Here is a 15,668-nt window from a genome sequence, read left to right on the forward strand (position 1 = left end):
CCGACACGTACTTGACTCGCATAAAAATGGTTGGATTAAAACATGGTTACAGTCCCACAAACATTTGGTCTATTTCCAATATATCATTGGGCTGCTGATACTGTATGTGCGACACCAAGGATACATAGTATTTATTGTTGGACTATATATACTTGGAGTATACCAAACATTAGGAACACCTTCCTAATATTGAGTTGCATCCGTCCCGTTTGCCCTCAGAACAGGCTTAATTCGTCGGGTCATGGACTCTACAACTTGTCAAAACCGTTCCACAGGGATGCTGACCCATTTTGACTTCAATGCTTCCCACAGTTGTATTTATTTGTATTTATTAGGGATCCCCATTAGCTGCTACCAATGTAGCAACTACTCTTCCTGGGGTCCAAACACATTAAGGCACTTACATATAAAACAAAATATAAAACAGTACATAATAAAACATTATTACACCACTACATATCTACAATACAAAATGTATAATACCACCATATAACAATATTACAATGTATGTGTAATATTGCATCAGTTACCTGATGTGGAATAGAGTTCCATGTAGTCATGCCTCTATGTAGTACTGTGCGCCTCCCATAGTCAGTTCTGGACTTGGGGAATGTGAAGAGACCTCTGGTGACATATCTTGTGGGGTCTGCATGGGGGTCTGTGCTGTGTACTAGTAGTTGTCAAGTTGTCTGGATGTCCTTTTGGTGGTGGACAATTCTTGATACACACGGGAAACTGTTGAGCGTGAAAAACCCAGAGCGTTGCAGTTCAACACAAACCGGTGCGCCTGGCACCTACTTCCATACCCCGTTCAAAGGTACTTAAATCTTTTGTTTTGCCCATTCACCCTCTGAATGGCACGCACACAATCCGTGTCTCAATTGTCTCAAGGCTTATCAATCCTTCTTTAACCTGTCTCCTCCCCTTCATCTACACTGACTGAAGTGGATTTAACAAATTACATCAATAAGGGATCATAGCTTTGAACTGGATTATCCTGGTCAGTCTATGTCATGGAAAGAGCAGGTGTCCTCAATGTTTTGTATACTCGTGACAAAGTGAAAATGTACAGTTTCCATCAACCTCGCTCGCTCGCGCTGCGCCAATGTAAATATTAAAGAACACCACCATTCGCGGCAGAGTAGTGGGTGAAACCATTCACTTCAGAAAAAGGTGTGCTATTAATCAAGTTTCCTTTTATTATGTGTTGTTGAATTCATAGAAATATTTACTGCCACTGTAGTAAGGTGGGCAACACAAGGGGTCTTCAGACTTTTTTGCATTATTTTCCTTGAAAGAACAGCTAGTGGGTTTTGAGTGCTTCTCCCCTATTTGGAAAGTTGGTCTGCCTGCTCTTCAGTCTGATATAGATATTCTGAGAGCAGGTTTGTGTCTCCCTCTCTACATAAAAACTGTTTAACACAATAGTGTCTTTTGAAAACTGGTTCATATATCCCAAGGTCAATAGCGAATGTGACTATGCATATATTTATGTTGCCGTTAATGTATTTAAAGCCTATTTCGGCAAGTTAACCAAGTGTTTGCTGGCTTAGCAATATATATATATTTTTTTACCTTTTATTTAACTAGGCAAGTCAGTTAAGAACAAATTCTTATTTACAATGACGGCCTACCCTGGCCAAACCCTAACGACGCTGGGCCATTTGTGCGCCGCCCTATGAGACTCCCAATCACAGCCAGTTGTGATACAGCCTGGAATCGAACCAGATCTCTAGTGACGCCTCTAGCACTGAGATGCAGTGCCGTAGACCGCTGCTCCACTCGGGAGCACACTCGGGACTGCTGCGCCACTCAGGAGCTAGCCATGTTAATGACGAGCTAACTAGCACCGTCAGTCAGTGCACTGTAATGTCACGCTAGCTATTGCTAGCAGGTGATTTATTGGTAATTAAAGACTTCTTTATTGAAATATTAAGTGAATGTTTATTTTCTTACTACCTTAAAAGGTTTATATAAAAAGGGTTGTACTTGTGTCCTGTATTTATGGATTTATTTCACTTCAGATTGAGGGCATGTATCATTACTGTTGCTCCTATCTAAAAGATATATCCTGTCCTACCTAACCAGTGAACATGTGGCTGTGACCAGCCTGTCATCACTGTTTGATATCTATTACTGAAGTTATGTCTTACTGTATTTTTGTTATTTTCTAAACACAACGCATTTATACTATGCGATCACTTTGTGCATTCAGTCTGATAGAGATATTCTGAGAGCAGTGAGCATGTGGCTGTGACCGTACTGTCAATGCCTGTCATCACTGTTTGATATATTTTACTACAGATAAAAAGTCAATCTGAAGTGTGGGTGTCTGTGTCTTTCTTCTGTGTGGCTATATGAAGTTGGTTACACTCAGTGTGTATCAGTGGCGGTCGGTGCCATTTAAGATGAGGGAGGACGATCATTTTTTTTTATGAGCATGGCCTTATTTCTATTACAGCACATTGGATGACATTCATATTCCATTCACCCAGCTCAATGTAACATTGATAGGTTTAGGCTACTACATGATACTCAAATTTTCCCTATAACCATCATGAGTTTGCTACAACCTAGCCTATGAATGAAAGTTTACAATGTAGGTGCACAGGTCGAGAGAAATTTGAGTAATCAAGGTGACAGACATCAACACATTCAATACTGCCTCACACACTCTTGCCTGCATCTAGCTGATCTAGGGTGTAACCATTAGTCCAACAGTTGCAAACAAGAGTTTCTATTGAACAAATTCAGCTATGTTTATCCACGTTTTGTTACGTTTGCTTCCGTTTAACAAAAATAAATTGAACAGAATCGGCGGAGTGAATACACCGCTGATCACACGCAGACACAGTTCACTTTCATAGCCGCCACATACAAACAGCATGATCCCTTTGATCATTGGATAATTATTTCTTACATCTATGCGCTCACCTCCTCTCACCTTTGTCATTTGCTTCTGGACTTGAGTACACAACACATCAGCTCTCTGTGACCAGGTGAAAAAACCTTTCCAAGCCAAACCTTCATAGCATAACCACATTGCTACACACATCCTACATCGTTGTCACCATATTAGCTAACGTCAAGTCAACATAGCTACTAAAACTAATGCCTTAGTAAACCCGCTACATTCATGCAGTACAGTGTACAGTTAGCAAACAGTTACACCTGCGGGCCCCGTTGGCAATAAATGAATCCAACCAAAAGGTTACCTTAACTTGGAAGAGTTCCAGTGTTAAATAGCCATAGCCAGCTAGGTAACATAGCATCCTTCTCAGTTTGAACCGGACGTTTGAGTAGGCTAAACTAGCTAGCTGCATTTGCTAGCTAAGTAAGTAACAGTGGAGGATGGGAACTAGCTGTCCTCCGGCTACACCATGGTGCAGAGTGCTGTTGAGGCTACTGTAGACCATTGCAAAATAGTGTGTTTTTAATAAATTACTTGGTATAGTTTTATCTAAAAAGGATACATTTTTTAATGATGAACTATTTACATTTTTCTCCCCTTCCTCCTCTGAGGAGCCTCCTCTGGTGTGTATAAATATATATATATAATGTCATTTATTAGACGCTTTTATCCTAAGTGACTCACGTCCATACGTGCTTACATTGTCGAATGGGTGACTTTAATTGCATCAAGAAGTTCCCACTCTGCAATTTGGCCCTCACACAAGTCTTTCTGTACAGCTGTTAATTTTACACTATTATTATGAAAAAAGAAATCCAGAGCTTAAAAACAAAAGTGTCATTTCACGCTGACAACTGAAATTTGCTCTTAAATCCGCAATTTGGATCCTCAACGAGGATGTAGATAATTTTTCTAAAATCTCTGGATTACAACCGAACTATGATAATTGTACCATTTTACGTATTGGATTGTTAAAAAGTGCAACTTTACCATGTAGTTTACCAATAAAATGGTCTGATGGTGAAGTGGACATACCCGGTATTCATATCCCTAAAGAAATAAAGGAACTTACAACAGATTTGAACTAAAAGTTAGCAAAAAAATATCTTTCTAACATGGAAAGGTAAATACCTGTCTATTTGTGGAAAAATTGCTAATTATTTAGTCATATCCCAGTTTACCTATTTACTTATGTGTTCAGGGGGGCATTTTTTAAATATACAGTACCAGGCAAAAGTTTGGACACACCTACTCATTCAAGGGTTTTTCTGAATGTTTTACTATTTTCTACAATGTAGAATAATAGTGAAGACATCAAAACTATGAAATAACTCCTATGGAATCATGTAGTAACCAAAACAGTGTTAAACAAATCAAAATATATTTGAGATGCTTTAAAGTAGCCACCCTTTACCTTGATGACAGCTTTGCACACTCTTTGCATTCTCTCAACCAGCTTCATGAGGTAGTCACCTGGAATGCATTTAAATTAACAGGTGTGCCTTGTTAACAGTTAATTTGTGGCCGATCAGTTGTGTTGTGACAAGGTAGGGATGGTATACAGAAGATAGCCCTATTTGGTAAAAGACCAAGTCCATATTATGGCAAGAACATCTAAAATAAGCTAAGAGAAACAACAGTCCACCATTACTTTAAGACATGAAGGCCACTCATTCTGGAAAGTTTCTTCAAGTGCAGTCACAAAAAAAGAAAAGCGCTATGATGAAACTGGCTCTCATGAGGACCGCCACAGGAAAAGAAGACCCAGAGTTACCTCTGCTACAGAGGATAAGTTCATTAGAGTTACCAGCCCCAGAAATTGCAGCCCAAATAAATGCTTCACAGAGTTCAAGTAACAGACACATCTCAACATCAACTGTTCAGAGGAGACTGCGTGAATCAGGCTTTCATGGTCGAATTGCTGCAAATAAACCACTACTAAAGGACACCAATAATAAGAAGAGACTTGCTTGGGCCAAAAAACACAAGACGCAGAGTAGGTGAATGGATGACCTCTGCATGTATGGTTCCCACTGTGAAGCATGGAGGAAGTGGTGTGGGAGTGCTTTGCTGGTGACACTGTCAGTGATTTATTTAGAATTCAAGGCACACTTAACCAGCGTGGCTACCACAGCCTTCTGCAGCGATACGCCATCCCATCTGGTTTGCGCTTAGTGGGAATATAATTTGTTTTTCAACAGGACAGTGATCCAACACATCTCCTTTCTGTGTAAGGGCGATTTGACCAAGAAGGAGAGTGGAGTGCTGCCTCAGATGACCTGGCCTCCACAATCACCCGACCTCAATCCAATTGAGATGGTTTGGGATGATTTGGACCGCAGAGTGAAGGAAAAGCAGCCAACAAGTGCTCAGCATATGTGTGAACTCCTTCAAGACTGTTGGAAAAGCATTCCTCATGAAGCTGGTTGAGAGAATGCCAAGATTGTGCAAAGCTGTCATCAAGGCAAAGGGTGGCTACTTTGAAGAATCTGAAATCTAAAATATATTTAGAATTTTCTACACTTTTTTGGTTACTATATGATTCCATATGTGTTATTTCATAGTTTTAATGTCTTCATTATTATTCTACAATGTAGAAAATAGTAAAAATAAAGAAAAACCCTTGAAAGGGAAGGTGTGTGCAAACTTTTGACTGGGACTGTATATTAATTAATTAAACCTCCCACTAGAATCATCAGTCATACAGAAGTTATACTTAAACCTTAACTAGTTCTCCAGTAGATTAGTAAGAATGACTCACCCCTTTTTTACCTTTTATCCAGATTACAACCTCTCACTTTCAGTTAATTGAAAATGGAACCTTTTTCAAAATACCGCCCTTTCTAAAAACAAGCCATGGACAGCCAGTTCTAATTCCAGTTTCATACTCCAGAAAAGACAGAACAAATATTACAACAAATAATATTGTTAAATTCAAATAATGCTAATTAATAAAAAAATATATTTATATATAAAAAAAGGAATTATCTTGTCAATTATATTATGAATAAGAAAGGTGGAGTTATGTCACATGTGCAGTAAACAAACATATATGGAAATGTTTGCTCTATCCAACATTACAACAAACTGATTGCAGCATTACCACAAAAATGGAGGAGGCAAGTGGAAGGGGAAGAAGGTAGGGAACTTGTTTGTTTACTCTTTAAGTTAATAAAGACCAAAATTGGCAACAATTTTTGTTTAATAAATAAGGAAAATATCAGTTTTACTTGATGACCAAAATGTTGAACATAGTGCCATAGAGGTTGAAAAATATTTTTTCCCTGATGTGCTGATTCTGTGGCACATGGTTTTTGAACTGATACACAATACAATGATTGGTTAAAAAAAAAAGTTTTTCAATTTAAATTATTATACAAAATTCTTGCCACAAACAGAATGTGATGTATATGGGTCATACAACCATCTCAGCTCTGCAGATTTTGCTACTAAGAGAGAATCATTAGATCATTTGATGTATTTGTTATTGCCCCTATGCAGCTTGTTTCTGGTCACAGGTACAGGAATGGCTGAAAAATCACAACATTTATCTTAAATGAACTATACAAATAGCACTGTTGGGAGATTTGGAAAACCATAGTCAATCAACAATATAATAATACTTTTATTAGAAATATTAATCTTTAACTTACAATCTGTAAATACTATGTGATTAGACAGGTTCAGAATTTATGTGAAACATCACAGCACAGTTGAAAAATATATGGCACATGGAAATCATTAAAGGGCGGTTTACGGGGTGAGATAGCGGTTTAGATGGGTGGGATGGACTGAGAGTGGGGTGGGTTTAAAAGCTCATGTTATACATTACATCTAGTCATAACTATTATATCAAAATATCAAATTACTTTGTTGTTGCTATGTAACTACTGTAAAAAAGAAAATTTAAAAAAGTGCCATGTATTTAGAATGTACATGTAACAACAAAAGAAAAAGCTGTTGAAACAATGTTTATGGGGGTAGATGGGCCCCAAAAAATTTGAAATAAAACACTTAATTGACATGACTTGAAAATGACCATATGGAGCAGTATTAGTTCTGGGAGGAGACTCTGTCATCAGGTGACAGATCAGCACTCCTACTCTGAGACTCTTGATAGATATGGGCCCAGGTTCTTCTCTTCTCTCCTACAGTTCATTCGCTGACTGTTGTCTATTTCTCCCTACTGCAGGTGATGTGTCTCCCATCAGTATGTCTCCTATCAGCCAGTCCCAGTTCATCCCACTGGGGGAGATCCTGTGTCTGGCTATCTCAGCCATGAACTCTGCTCGCAAGCCCGTCAACCAGGAAGCCCTGATGGAACACCTCGCCACATGCTTCCCAGGTACAGTAGCTACATGGGGAAATTTCTAGCATTAGCTCAATGACTGTGGGTATCTGCTAGTATCTGCAGTCAGTGGGAGAAATGCAAAACTAACCCAAGAACAATGTCTGAGGGCAACTTCTTCACTCTATACAGTTGGCCTATAATACACCCCAAGACTGTGTTCGTTAGAAACATTTTTAAACACTTCCTGTTGCGTGCCCTAATTAACACAACCCCTGTAACCCCCTAAACACACAATGTCCTTATGGTAATGTATGCATTCATGGCCCATTGATGGTTGTATAGAGGCAGTTTGCTTAAGGCATTCAAAAGTCCTGTCCCCTTCACCCATTCCAGGGTTCTGAAAACAGACCATAATACCACACAGTTCATACATATATATGAACTGTGTGGTATTATGTATATGAGAGAGAGAGAGAGAGAGAGAGAGAGAGAGAGAGAGAGAGAGAGAGAGAGAGAGAGAGAGAGAGAGAGAGAGAGAGAGAGAGAGAGAGAGAGAGAGAGAGAGAGAGAGAGAGAGAGAGAGAGAGAGAGAGAGAGAGAGAGAGAGAGAGAGAGAGAGAGAGAGAGACACTGTGGCCCCATCCGATGATACCCCCGGACAGGGCCAAACAGGCAGGATATAACCCCACCCACTTTGCCAAAGCACAGCCCCCACACCACTAGAGGGATATCTTTATCCATCAACTTACCATCCTGGGCCAGGGCAGAGTATAGCCCACAAAGATCTCCGCCACGGCACAACCCAAGGGGATGCTTGAGGCATGGAAGTCTCAAAGCTTGAGAGATCTGTGGCGTTGTGTGACAAAACTGCACATTTTAGAGTGGCCTTTCATTGTCCCCCGCACAAGGTGCACCTCTGTAATGATCATATTGTTTAATCAGCTTCTTGATATGCCACACCTGTCAGGTGGATGGATTATCTTGGCAGAGGATAAATTCTCACTAACAGGCACATAAACAAATTTGTGCACAACATTTGAAGAAATATAACATTTGAAGAAATATTAAATATAATATATATAATTTTGTGCATATGGAACATTTCTGGGACCTTTTATTTCAGGTCATGCAACATGGGACTAAGCTTTAGATGTTGCCTTTATATTTTGGTTCAGTGTAATTGGAGTAAATGTTTTGTTCAATGTAGCCTTTCGTTTCTTTTCTGTACTGGGCTTACATAAGACTACCCTGTCACTTTCCACATGGCTCCTTTCCAGGTAGGTGAACTTTCTTTTAAATTCAGCATCACTTCCCTCCACGCAGATGTCTTAAAACTGAGTTTAGTCTCTAATTGCGTCATGTTGATATGGCAATTAACAAAGTGTGATGTAATGTCATGCAACAGTAAACTCTTACTAGTAAACGCTTATGTACAGATTTATCCAGGGGGCCTACTTTTGTGATTGTAGGGTTAGCTAAGGACATGGGGTGGATGGAGGAGGGATACAGAGTAGCCTAACCTTTGGCTTTGTCTCGGTCTGGCGGCTCTAGTCTGTATGACACCAGTTATTGGGGAGGTGATAGTCATAATGGAGAAGGACGCAACACTAACTGCATTCAAATATGAACTGTTATTCTGAGGCAGATTCATGAATCTGATGAATCTATTTCAAAAAATGATAAATGGTTATATAATTTGCGGTAGAGTTGTGTCCTATCTTATTTACAGATTTATTGACTGACTCAGTTTACTGAGAGGAATTGCCTCTCATAAAGGCAAGGCTCAGTTCATTAGTGCTATGCAACCGTTTCCATCTGTAGGATTGAAATACTATAATAAGTACTAGAAATAAAGCTACCGTAGAATCTTAACTGTTCTTGCTGATTATAGACTTTTGTGAAAATGTATGGAAGATGTTTAACCTTGGCAGGGATAGATTACATTATGGATAGTGAAAAAAAGTGAGAATTTAACCTTGAATTCATTCACAGAATTGTAATGGTTATATAGGATTAAGTAGATGCTTTTGGTACATGAAGTACAATTGGTAGGACTTGCTTTAACTCTTAAAGTATTTTTGTGATAGAAGTTTAAAAGTTTAACTTTATTATTTAAAGCAAAGCAGTTACATACAGACTACTAAACGCAGCAAAAAAAGAAACGTTCTCTCACTGTCAACTGTGTTTATTTTCAGCAAACTTAACATGTTATGTTCATACAAATATTTACACAAGATTCAACAACTGAGACATAAACTGAACAAGTTCCACAGACATGTGACTAACAGAAATGGAATAATGTGTCCCTGAACAAAGGGGGGGGGAGTCAAAGTAACAGTCAGAATCTAAAGTAACAGTCAGTATCTGGTGTGGCCACCAGCTGCATTAAGTACTGCAGTGCATCTCCTTCTCATGGGCTGCACCAGATTTTCCAATTCTTGCTGTGAGATGTTACCCCACTCTTCCACCAAGGCACCTGCAAGTTCCCAGACATTTCTGGGGGGAATAGCCCTAGCCCTCACCCTCCGATCGAACAGGTCCCAGACGTGCTCAATTGGATTGAGATCTGGGCTCTTCGCTGGCCATGGCAGAACACTGACATTCCTGTCTTGCAGGAAATCACGCACAGAACGAGCAGTATGGCTGGTGGCATTGTCATGCTGGAGGGTCCTGTCAGGATGAGCCTGCAGGAAGGGTACCACATGAGGGAGGAGGATGTCTTCTCTGTAACGCACAGCGTTGAGATTGCCAACAATGACGACAAGCTCAGTCCGATGATGCTGTGACATACCGCCCCAGACCATGACGGACCCTCCACCTCCAAATTGATCCCGCTCTAGAGGCCTCAGTGTAACGCTTATTCCTTCGACGATAAACGCAAATCCCATCACCCCTGGTGAGACAAAATCGAGACTCGTCAGTGAAGAGCACTTTTTGCCAGTCCTGTCTGGTCCAGCGACGGTAGGTTTGTGCCCATAAGCGACGTTGTTTCCGGTGATGTCTGGTGAGGACCTGCCTTACAACAGGCCTACACGCCCTCAGTCCAGCCTCTCTCAGCCTATTGTGGACAGTCTGAGCACTGATGGAGGGATTGTCACATCTGCAGTCCTCATGCCTCAGTCCTCGTGCATAAGGCACGTTCACGCAGATAAGCAGGGACCCTGGGCATCTTTCTTTTGGTGTTTTTCAGAGTCAGTAGAAAGACCTCTTTAGTGTTCTAAGTTTTCATAACTGTGACCTTAATTGCCTACCGTCTGTAAGCTGTTAGTGTCTTAATGACCATTCCACAGGTGCATGTTCATTAATTGTTTATGGTTCATTGAACAAGCATTGGAAACGGTGTTTAAACCCTTTACAATGAAGATCTGTGAAGTTATTTGGATTTTTACGAATGATCTTTTAAAGACAGGGTCCTGAAAAGGGGACAGTTTTCTTTTTTTGCTGAGTTTATATCAACCATATTAAGTTGGATTGTGGGGCATTTAGATCAGAAAATGTCTAAACTACAGTTGTTGTATGTGAAAACTAAAAGAATAAGTCAATCACATTTATTTATATAGCCCTTTTTACGTCAGCAGATTTCACAAAGTGCTTATACAGAAACCCAGCCTAAAACCCTAAACAAGCAATTCAGATGTAGAAGAAAGGCAGGAACCTAGGAAGAAACCTAGTGAGGAACCAGGCTCTGAGGGGTGGCCAGTCCTCTTCTGGCTGTGCCGGGTGGGGATTATAAGAGTACATGGCCATTAAGGCCAGATTGTTCTTCAAGATGTTCAAGTGTTCATAGATGACCAGCAGGGTAAAATAAGAAAGACATAGGACAAAGCGATCTTCTGTCAGAAGATGGGAATAAAAAGCAGGATCATGTGGACAACACTCTTAGGAAAGCAAAGCAACTCTGAATCAATCATGCTGTGTGTTTCAGGTAAATAGATACACGATTTACATTAGTAAAACTTTCAGTGTGAATGATTTGAGTTGAATGATGATGTAATGATTAGAAAGTTGTAGGCTATTATTTGGGTAGAGAAATATGACAGCTCTAGTGATGATAGCTCTTTAAAAAATATTTTAGGAATTATGTAGAATACAGTGCATTCAGAAAGGTTTTCAGACCTCTTGACTTATGCTAAAATGGATTAAGTTGTTTTTCCCCCACATCAATCTACACACAATAACCAATACTGAAAAAGCAAAAACAGGTTTTCATAAATGTTTGCAAATGGAAAAAAAAAATGGAAATGTCACATTTAGATAAGTATTCAGACCTTTTACTTAGTACTTTGTTGAAGCACCTTTGGCAGCGATTGCAGGTATGATGCTACAAGCTTGGAACACCTGTATTTGGGGAGTTTCTCCAATTCTTCTTTTCAGATCCTCTCAAGCTCTGTCAGGTTGGATGGGGAGGGTCGCTGCACAGCTATTTTCAGGTCTCTCCAGAGATGTTTGATCGGGTTCATGTCCGGGCTCTGGATGGGCCACTCAAGGACATTCAGAGACTTGTCCCGAAGCCACTCCTGTGTTGTCTTGACTGTTTGCTTCGGATCGTTGTCCTGTTGTCCCCAGTCTGAGGTCCTGAGCGCTCTGGAGCAGGTTTTCATCAAGGATCTCTCTTTACTTTGCTCTTTTTATCTTTCCTTCGATCCTGACTAGTCTCCCAGTCCCTGCCGCTGAAAAACATCCCCACAGCATGATGCTGCCACCATCTGATGCCAGGTTTCCTCCAGGTGTGACGCTTGGCATTCAGGCCAAGGAGTTCAATCTTCGTTTCATCAGACCAGAGAATCTAGATTCTCATAGTCTGAAAGTCCTTTAGGTGCCTTTTGGAAAACTCCAAGCAGGCTGTCATGTGTCTTTTACTGAGGAGTGGCTTCCATCTGGCCACTCTACCATAAAGGCCTGATGTGGTGGAGTGCTGCAGATGGTTGTCCTTCTGGAAGGTTCTCCCATCTCCACAGAGGAACACTGGAGCACTGTCAGAGTGACCATCGGGTTCTTGGTCACCTCCCTGACCAATGCCCTTCTCCCCCGATTGCTCAGTTTGGCAGCCAGCTCTAGGAAGAGTCTTGGTGGTTCCAAACTTCTTCCATTTAAGAATGATGGAGCCACTGTGTTATTGGGGACCTTCAATGATGCAGACATTTTTTAGGACACTTTCCCAGATGTATTCCTCGACACAATCCTGTTTCGTGGGGCTCTACGGATGATTCCTTCAACCCCATGGCTTGGTTTTTGCTCTGACATGCACTGTCAACCGTGGGACCTTATATAGACAGGTGTGTGCCTTTCCAAATCATGTCCAATCAATTGCATTTACCACAGATGGACTCCAATCAAGTTCTAGAAACATCTCAAGGATGATCAACGGAAACAGGGTGCACCTGAGCTCAATTTCAAGTCTCATAGCAAAGGGTCTGAATACTTATGTAAATAAGGTATGTTTTTTACATTGTACATTTGCAAAAATGTCAACCTGTTTTTGCTTTGTAATTATGGGATATTGTGTGTCGATTGATGAGAAAACATTTAATACATTTTAGAATAAGGCTATAAAGTAACAAAATTTGGAAAAAGTCAAGGGGTCTGAATACTTTCTGAATTTACTGTAAATAGACCTACTGATAGCTAGCTTTAGGCTAAAAGTACATTTCCTGAAGAAAATGTGGTGTGTGGTGCTAGCTTGTTTTAAAGTATGTATGGTTTTGAAATATGTTTTAGTGGTAGTGTCTGCAGTAGTAATGATCGTGACTGATTATAGTTGGAAAAAGTAGGTATATGAAAAGATAGAATAGCCTGAACATATGAATGTTGGTTTGGTGTGAGTTATTTTATATAAATGTATGCAAATGTATATAGTTATAGTTGATAAATCTTTCAAAGAATTTGAAATTTGGATAGCCTGAACATGTGAAAGATGGTGGTAGTATCTGCAATAGTAATGGTGTTTTTTATACTTGTACCTTTTATTTAACTAGGCAAGTCAGTTAAGAACAAATTCTTATTTACAATGACAGCCTACACCGGCCAAACCCTAACCCAGACGATGCTGGGCCAATTGTGCGCCGCCCTATGGGACTCCCAATCACGGCCGGTTGTGATACAGCCGGAAATTAAACCAGGGTCTGTAGTGATGCCTCTAGCACTGAACATTGGGTTTGTGTCTCTAGCTTGAACGGTTCAAGAGTTACCCAACAACAATAATTGTATTATATGCTAATGTATTCTCCTTCAAGTAGTTATATTTTATAGTGGAGATCAGAGCTAGACCAGAGGTAGTGAGAACCAGAGCTAGCTAGCTATGCCCAGGACCAGAGCTGGGGTCAGAGGAAGTGCAGACCAGACTGGTAGTTGTGGTCAGTAGGTCTGTAGTTGTGGTCAGTAGTTGTGTTGCAGGATCTTTGGGCCCTACAGTATAGATGTGGTCTACATGTGGTCAGTAGTTGTGTGGCTGTGGTCAGCAGTTGTGTGGTTCAGTTGTTTTGTGATCAGTGGTTGTGGTCAGTAGTTTGGTAGCTGTATATTCAGGAGTTGTGTGGTTGTGGTCAGTAGTTTTGTGGTTGTGTTCATTAGTTGTGTGGTCAGTAGTATGTGGTTTTGTTCATTAGTTTAGGTCAGTAGTTGTGGGGTTGTGGTCAGTAGTTTTGGTCAGTGGTTTGGTAAGTAGTTGTGTATTCAGTAGTTGTGGGGTTGTGGTCAGTAGTTGTGTGGCTGTGGTCAGCAGTTGTGTGGTTCAGTTTTGTGATCAGTGGTTGTGGTCAGTAGTTTTGGTCAGTAGTTTGGTAAGTAGCTGTATATTCAGTAGTCGTGTGGTTGTGGTCAGTAGTTTTGTGGTTGTGTTCATTAGTTGTGTGGTCAGTAGTATGTGGTTTTGTTCATTAGTTTAGGTCAGTGGTTGTGGTCAGTAGTTTTGGTCAGTGGTTTGGTAAGTTGTTGTGTATTCAGTAGTTGTGGGGTTGTGGCCAGTAGTTGTGGTCAGTAGTTTTGTGGTTGTGGTCCAGTAATTGTGTGGTTGTGGTCAGTAGTTTAGGTCAGTAGTTGTGGGGTTGTGGTCAGTAGTTGTGGTCAGTAGTTATGGCCAGTGGTTTGGTAAGTAGCCGTGTATTCAGTAGTTTTGTGGTTGTGGTCAGTAGTTTTGTGGTTGTGGTCAGTAGCTGTGTGGTTCAGTAGTTGTGTGGTTAGGAGTTATAGTCTGTAGTTGTGTTGTGGTCAATAGTTGTGGGCATTAGTTGTGTGGTTGTGGGTAGTAGTTGTGTGGTTGTGGTCAGCAGTTTTGGTCAGTAGTTGTGTGATTGGTCTAGTTGTGTGGTTGTGGTCAATAGTTGTGTGGTCTGTAGATTTGGTCAGTAGTTGTGTGGTTATGGTCAGTAGTTGTGGTCAGTAGTTGTGTGGTTATGGTCAGTAGTTGTGGTGTTATGGTCAGTCGTTGTGGTCAATAGTTGTGTGGTTATGGTCAGTAGTTGTGGTCAATAGTTGTGTGGTCTGTAGATTTGGTAAGTAGTTGTGGTGTTCTGTAGTTGTGTGGTTGTGGTCAGCAGTTGAGTCAGTAGTTGTTGTTATGGTCAGAAGTGGTGTGTTGTGGTCAGTAGTTTTGTTCAGTAGTTTTGTTAAATAGTTGTGTGATTCATTAGTTCTGGTCAGTAGTTGTGTGGTTGTGTTCAGTAGTTATGGTCAGTGGTTGTGGTCAGTTGTTTTGTGGTTGTGGTCATTAGTTGTTTGGTTCAGTAATTGTGTGGTCAGTAGTTATGGTCAGTCGTTGTGTGGTTGTGGTCAGTACTTGTGTGGTTGTGGTCAGTAGTTGTGTGGTTGTAGTCATTCGTTTAGGTCAGTAGTTGTGGGGTTGTGGTCAGTAATGGTCAGTGGTTTTGTAAGTAGTTGTGTATTCAGTGGTTGTGGTCAGTATTTGTGTGGTCAGGAGTTATGGTCTGTAGTTGTGTTGTGGTCTGTAGTTGTGTGGTTGTGGTTCAGTAGATGTGTGGTCAGTAGTTGTGGGGTTGGGGTCAGTAGTGTTGGTCAGTAGTTGTGTGATTGTGGTCAATAGTTGTGTGGTTCAGTAGTTGTGTGGTTCAGTAGTTGTGGTCTGTAGATTTGGTCAGTAGTTGTGCTATGGTCAGTAGTTGTGTGGTTGTGATCAGTAGTTATTTGGTGTAGTAGTTGTGTGGTCAGTGGTTGTGGTCAGTAGTTATTTGGTTCAGTAGTGTGGTCAGTAGTTGAGGTCAGGAGTTATGGTCTGTAGTTGTGTTGTGGGCATTAGTTGTGGTAATTCGTTTTGTGGTTGTGGTCAGTAGTTATTTTCTGTGGTTGTGGTCAGTAGTTGTGGTCAGTAGTTGTGGCCAGTCGTTTTGTGGTTGTGGTCAGTCGCTTTGTGGTTGTGGTCAGTCGTTTTGTGGTTTCAGGTCAGTCGTTTTGTGGTTGTGGTCAGTCATTGTGTGGTCAGTAGTTGTGGTATTAGTTGAGATCAGTGGTTGT

The 15,668-nt window shown here is 40.7% G+C and overlaps 1 protein-coding gene across 2 annotated transcripts in view; it reads left to right on the top strand.

Annotated features, from left to right (window-relative positions):
• LOC120052762 (storkhead-box protein 2-like) overlaps positions 1 to 15,668 on the top strand; it is a 58,319-nt gene that overhangs the window by 30,060 nt on the left and 12,591 nt on the right. For both annotated transcript variants that reach the window (XM_038999865.1, XM_038999866.1), the window contains exon 2: positions 7,104 to 7,256. In XM_038999865.1, the coding sequence (XP_038855793.1) occupies positions 7,104 to 7,256 (153 nt within the window). The remainder of the gene's footprint in view (positions 1 to 7,103; positions 7,257 to 15,668) is intronic.

Source organism: Salvelinus namaycush, chromosome 8, assembly GCF_016432855.1.
Source record: "Salvelinus namaycush isolate Seneca chromosome 8, SaNama_1.0, whole genome shotgun sequence".
In the NCBI taxonomy this organism is placed as follows: Eukaryota; Metazoa; Chordata; class Actinopteri; order Salmoniformes; family Salmonidae; genus Salvelinus; species Salvelinus namaycush.